Source organism: Artibeus jamaicensis, unplaced genomic scaffold (genome assembly GCF_021234435.1).
Source record: "Artibeus jamaicensis isolate MK-2021 breed Jamaican fruit bat unplaced genomic scaffold, CSHL_Jam_final contig_519, whole genome shotgun sequence".
NCBI classification, from domain to species: Eukaryota; Metazoa; Chordata; class Mammalia; order Chiroptera; family Phyllostomidae; genus Artibeus; species Artibeus jamaicensis.
In genome coordinates, this window is record NW_026521871.1 from 56,214,896 (window position 1) to 56,221,084 (window position 6,189).

The 6,189-nt window shown below is 52.9% G+C and overlaps 1 protein-coding gene across 1 annotated transcript; it reads right to left on the minus strand.

The window, feature by feature from the left end:
• Positions 1-1,048: 1,048 nt before the first annotated feature.
• On the minus strand, positions 1,049-3,243 carry RPL29 (ribosomal protein L29). Its single transcript, XM_037128683.2, has 4 exons — positions 3,154-3,243; positions 2,718-2,762; positions 2,334-2,398; positions 1,049-1,563 (listed from the first exon to the last, which is right to left on the minus strand). Exons 2-4 carry the CDS (start codon positions 2,752-2,754, stop codon positions 1,159-1,161), a joined length of 507 nt encoding a protein of 168 aa, XP_036984578.2. The 5' UTR covers positions 2,755-2,762; positions 3,154-3,243; the 3' UTR covers positions 1,049-1,158.
• Positions 3,244-6,189: the final 2,946 nt, after the last annotated feature.

Genomic DNA, 6,189 nt, shown 5'->3' on the forward strand with positions numbered 1-6,189 from the left:
GACCCTAACCCGGATACTGAGTCAGAAGGATTACCTGATCTTCGCTCTGGGGTGCCCAAGGAAGCTTGTGGGTTAGCCTCCCAGGCTCTTTCAAAAGATTCTGTTGTTAGAGATGGGGAAGGAGTGAGATGATTGGCTGGTTGCCTCACACACTCCCAGGTGGGGAGGACATGGCCTGAAACCCTGGCACGTGCCCTAACAGAGAATCAGACCCACGACCTTTAGGTTCCCGGGCCAGTGTTCAACCCACTGAGCTACACCAGGCCAAGTCAGGGCTTCCTTCCTGCTATTCAGACATGAAGCTAAGTTTCCCCCCGATCTGCAGGTGTCTCGTCCCGCTATGGGGCTCAGCACAGACAGGAACGTCCACTACTGTGGGCTGGGGAGCTATGCGAAACCTTCGCTCTCACCCATGCTGAGTGGCCTGGTCCAGTGCCTTAACACGGGGCACAGACTGTCCAGTGCACACCCAGCTCTCCAAGTGTCTTACGTTTTTTTTTTATCCTCACCTGAGGACATCCTTTCATTGCTTTTTGAAAGGCAGAAGCATCAACTGGTTGTCTCCCATATGTGCCTGGACCAGGAATAAAACCTGCAACCTTTCGGTTACGGGACAACGCTCCCACTCACCATCTCTGGCCAGGGCGAATCTGCCGTACTTCTGGACTTCAGGACAGAGGGGTCCCATCTCTGCGGGATCTGCCTGCAGTCGTATTCGAAGTCTCTCCTCCACACCTGGGCCTGCGCCCAAGGTCCGCTGGGAGGAGCCCAGTCTGGCCCCTCCAGGCCAGAGTGCAGCGCAGGATGGTTGAGCAGGACCCCTTCCCTCTCCTGCACCAGTGGCAGGGCCTACAAGGCTGTGTGGGAAGCCCCCCTTTCCTCACCAGCCGCACCAACCACTCCTCGCTAGATCCCCTTCTTTTATCCTAGGAAGCTACTTCCCCTGCCGCCCAACCTCATACCCCCAACCAGCCAGATCAACTCTCCCACAGAAAATGGAGGCAGTGACCCCAACCCCAGTCCTGGGATCAGGACCACAGACACAGGCTGACAGACAGACCGCCTCATGTTTATTTGCACAAACACCACAGGAGGACCCCAGCCCAGGGGCACACCAGCACATCCTTCTGTCCTCACACCGGCAGACAGAGGCCTCCACTATGGAGCCTTCGCAGGGGCCTGGGCACCTTTGGGAGCCTGAGCCTGAGCCTGAGCCTGAGCCTGAGCCTGAGCTGGAGCCTGAGCCTGAACTGCGGCTGCATCTGCAGCCTGGGGCTTGGTTTGGGCCTTGGCCTTGGCCTTTGGCCGGCAGAGTCGGAGACCTTTGGCGATGCGGGCACGAGCACGTTTCCCGAGCTTGGGGTGAGCAATGTAAGCAAGTCGACTGAGCTTGCGGCTGCTGCCCTTTGGGATCGTGGGCTTGGGCTCCTTGGACTTGACCAGGGCCTTGATAGCCTCAGCACGTGCACTCATGGCCTTGGCGTTGTTGGCCTGCATCTTCTTCAGGCCCTTCTTGTTGTGCTTCTTGGCAAAGCGCATGTTCCTCAGGAACTTGGGGTCTACCTGGAAGGAAGGAAAGGCACAGGTGCCTGTAAGTGCAGCATGTGGGGCCCCCAAGTCATCCCCAGTGCCCCCTCTCCACAGTGGTACCCAGGAGACTCAGCGGACTCCAGCAGAGGCCTGTCGGGGGCCTCGAGAGCATCAGATCGGCCTCAAATGCTGAAATAACCAACCCTTGGAACTCACCTGCAGAGACACCCGCACCTCCCACCCCACGAATGCTGGACACGGTCCCCATCTTCAGGGCCATGTGCCCAGAGCCCTGCACAGCTCAAGTGCCAGTGCAAGAGAACAGACAACAGGAAGGCCACCCCTCGTCCAGCCCCCAGGCAGCAGAGCTTCAATCCCCAGGGCAGGGCACCGGCGCCACCCCCACCCCCTTCTAGGAAGGGGTCAGCTAAATACCAAACCTAGTACAACAGACTCACAGCAAATGAGGCAGAGCAAGAGACCAAGACACAGAAAGCAGGGCTCAGAGACCTGATGATATGCCCCCCAGGCACAGACCAGGGGTATGGACAGAGGACTCAGCCCCCAGCCCCCACAGAGCCCCCCCTTCTGAGCACATCCTCAGAGCCCCCTGGCACAGGGATGTGGTCAAACTGTCCTTGAGAGGTGGGTCACACCTGACCAGGGGCTACATCCCGGGCTGGGAAAGGCCAAGTAAAGCTTTATTGCGAACCTGGCAGGACCTGAGCAAAGCCGCAGGAAGGCCCTGCAGGGGCAGCTGCAACCAGACACAAACTGCCACAGGCTGCCCCGCACACACTCACCCCCTTGAGAGACTCATATCTTTGCGATCGGGGTTTCTTGATGCCATTTCTGTGCCATTTTCGGGCTGTGGGGGGAGGGGGGGGAGAATAAGACCAAAATCAGGTTTCCCCCAATGTCACTATCACAGCTCCCAAGCCTGGGAGAGCCATTACCTCCCAAAGCAGGTTTTCTTGAGATCCCGGAAACCCCGCATCGCTGACTGCCAAGTACTGTGGGTACCTCAGTAGACCCGACTTCTAAGTCTACACCCCCAAAGGTAATACTGGCTAAAACCAAAGCCAGCCCCAGGGCCACAACAGAATCGGGCTCCCTTGCCCTGCCCCAGTCTCCTTAATCCTTGCCAGGGTCTGCAGCTGAGGCGGAGCTGGGCCAGAGGGACTTACATTGGTTGTGCGTGGTGTGGTTCTTGGACTTGGCCATCTCTGCGCCTGGAGGACGAGAGCGGCGATCAGGGCTGCAGGCTCGTGACGGGGCCTCCCCCCGCTGCCCTGGTCAGGAAGAACTCGAGGCCAGAAGCCAGGAGGCTGCAGCAAGATGCCTGGCATCTGCGGCTCCCACCTGCCCGATCCCCCTCCAGTCCCCGCAAACTCCGGCAATGGTGCCCCCAAACCAACATCCCCCAGCCACAAGCTGCGCTCTCCAGAATTCCGAGTTCTCTCCCTCCCTCCCACCTGCTCGACAGCCAAGGAGCACCGCCCCCGCCTCGCGGCCTCCGCTCCCCACAGCCAGCAAGCGGGCTCCCTGTCCTCCCCGAAGCTGGCACCCCAGCGCCGTTCGGGAGTCGCGGATGGATTCGGATATTGCCCGGCCAGTACTCACCCAAGCCCACAGCTCTCCAAGCACCAGAGAGCGGAAGAGAAGAAGGAAGGCCGCGGTGCAGCACGGGAAACAGGTCGCGGAAGCCGGAAGGTCCTACTGAAAAAAGCTTCCTCCAGCGCCGGGAAGAAAGGTTCCTAAGGCCCAGAGCGCACTAGTCAGATTGAAAGGCGTTGCTACGAGCTTGGCCTGGCCCCTGTGGGTTTCACCTTCCCCCTTCCACCGTCAGTCCTCCTGTACCACTTTCTTGGGCCTAAGTCTCATCATCAAAGACCAGAAGGAAAAGGGAGTACTAGGGGGTACTCCCTAGGGAGTACTACTAGTGTAGGCAGGAAGTAACAGATTCCCGTTTTTGAAAACTACCTCTGGGGAGGGGGCTGACTGGTGTAGCTGAGTGGATAACACTGGCCTGCCAACAGAAAGGTCACTGATTTGATTCCTGGTCCAGGCTCTAGTCTGGCTTGTGGGCCAGGTCTTCAAGAGGCAACCCACGGATGTCTCTTCCTCTCTTTCACCCTCCGTTTCCCTCCCTCTAAAAATAAATAAATAAATAAATAAATAAGCCCTGGCTGGTGTGGTTCAGTGGATTGGGTGCCTGTGAACCAAAGGGTCAAGGGTTCAATTCCCAATCAGGGCACATGCCTGGGCTGCAGGCCAGGTGCCCACTAGGGGGCACTTGAGAGGCAACCACACACTGATGTTTCTCTTCCCCTCTCTCTAAAAATAAATAAAATAAAAACAAATAGGTAAAATCTTTAAAAAAAAAAAGTTTCCCCTGGCATGGGGAGTGGACTGTCAGGGGTGCCGGGAAGGGAGGGCTGAGAGGAGGGGGTGCAGACGCTGTGGGGGTGTGACGGCATGAAAAGGAGAGGACTGAATAAGGGCGGAAGGAGAATAGACTGGACTTGGGGTGAAGTTGAGGGAGGCCAAGGTGGTCCCCAAGTTTTTGGCTTGAACATCTGGGTGAATGGTGGTGCTGTTTATGGAAATAGGGGAGGTTACGGGAATGATAGGGGTTTTGCTGCCTTGTCTTTTGCCAGGGACAGGTCACCGATCTAGACGTTTCTTCTCTGACGCATTATGTGTGATACACCCATCGACATCCAGCCTGAACAAGCACTGCCTCCGAACACTCAGCGGCCTGGTCTCCACCTCTTCCAGCTGCAGTTCATTCCCCACACAGCAGGGGGCGCCAGAGCGTGCTTTTTTAAGACAAATCAGATCTTGTTCTGTAAAGTCCGCACAGACTTCCCCCACGGACTTCCTTTTGCACTGGAGATCAATTTTCTCTCTCTCTCTTTTTTTTTTTAGGTTGGAAATACTGAATTTCTTTCTTTTTTTAAGATTTTATTTTTTTCTTTTTACACAAAGGAGAAGAAAGAGAGAAAGAGAGGGAAAGAAACAGTAATGTGTGGCTGCTTCTCGCATGCCCTCCACCAGGGGCCTGGCCTGCAACCCAGGTGTGTGCCCTGACTGGGGATTGAACCACAGCCCCTTGGTTCACAGGTCAATGCTTAGTCCACTGAGCTACACCAGCCAGGCCTGGAGATAAGTTCTTTACCTCTCCTAACCATGGCAACTATTCACTTCTCTCCACACCTGCGGGCTTCCTTCCTTCCTGCCAAGCTTGTTCCCACTCCAAGGCCTTCGCACCTGCCACCCCTCCACCAGGCCCACCTTTTCCCCACTCACCGGATGCTGTGCTTTCTTGGAGAGGCCTCCCTAGGCCACCCTATCTAGAAAAGACACCCTCTGCCACATCTCCCCAGTGACTCTGTGTCATCAGTCTGTTGGCTTCCTTCTCAGAACGTGCCTAGACTCTACTCATGTCCTTTGTTTACTTGTGGATGTGTCCACTGGCACAGGTGCCGTGACTTCAGGATTGGCTTGGTCACCTTCGCTTTCTCATTGCCTGGCACAGCACTTGATATACAAGAGGAGCTTAATAAACACCTGCAGTGCCACGTCCTCTTCCAACCGTGTTGTCTGACAAGGTCCGGGCATGGAGGATTCGAGTTCAAAGAATTCATCTCCCCGGAAGAGAACGTGGCATCCAAAATGGGTTAACAATTGGCTACTCTTGCTACTGAGTATGGACATTGTACTGTACTTACTTATTCCTGTGAAAATCACCCAAGAGGAAGAAACAGTTTAGGGGAAAAACATTAGTATTCCCCACGGAACTGCCTGAAAGGATGGACAAATCTCCACAGATTCCCCTCTCCCTTATACAGGGGAGTACAACAGCCAGGGCAATATAATTGTTGACCATAAAGGAAAACATGTCAAGTTGTATAAATTACCCTGGTTTGAGCAACTTAAAGCGATCAGGACCGCCATGGTGTACCAGAAATAAGAAAAACAAGTTACATGTTTGTTTGGGTAATCAAAAGGTGGTGGAATTGTTAAGACACCTGTATTTCAGGTTCATTGATTCGCACAATTCCAATGAAGTTGTACAAAATAATTTCTTGACCAGAGAACAAAGTTCCCTCTAATGAAATAGCCCCTGAATGTTTAGAAGTTGTTGGAGTAACAGCCCCTCCTTTACCTTGAATAAGAATATATATCAATTGGACAGGAAAAGAAATTTAAAAAGGGCTGGTTAACTATTACAAACTAAACACATAGAAACAGTTACTAGATAGTTTATAGTACACAGAGAAACATTTTAGACAGAAAAGGATAGATAGCTAAGTTAGACATTACAAAGGCCTTATAATAAATTTCCTATTACCTCTACTCAATCTAGCGTATCCTTTTGCCTCATGATAAATTCTGAGAAACTTTAATATACAATTAAGACAATTCAAAATACAATTCAATATACAATTCAAATTCTGTACATACAGCGACTTCTAATTGTCTGATTAATGGCTCTCCTGGTCAAAATAATCTTTGTTTATTATAACTGAATCTATGGGAACTTTCATATTTTTCCTGGTTACCTTTGTATTTTTTCTGCTTAACTGATCATGCTACACACCTGCAAATGTTAGTCACTACCTAAAATGAAAATATAAAAATCTGCTTGTACTT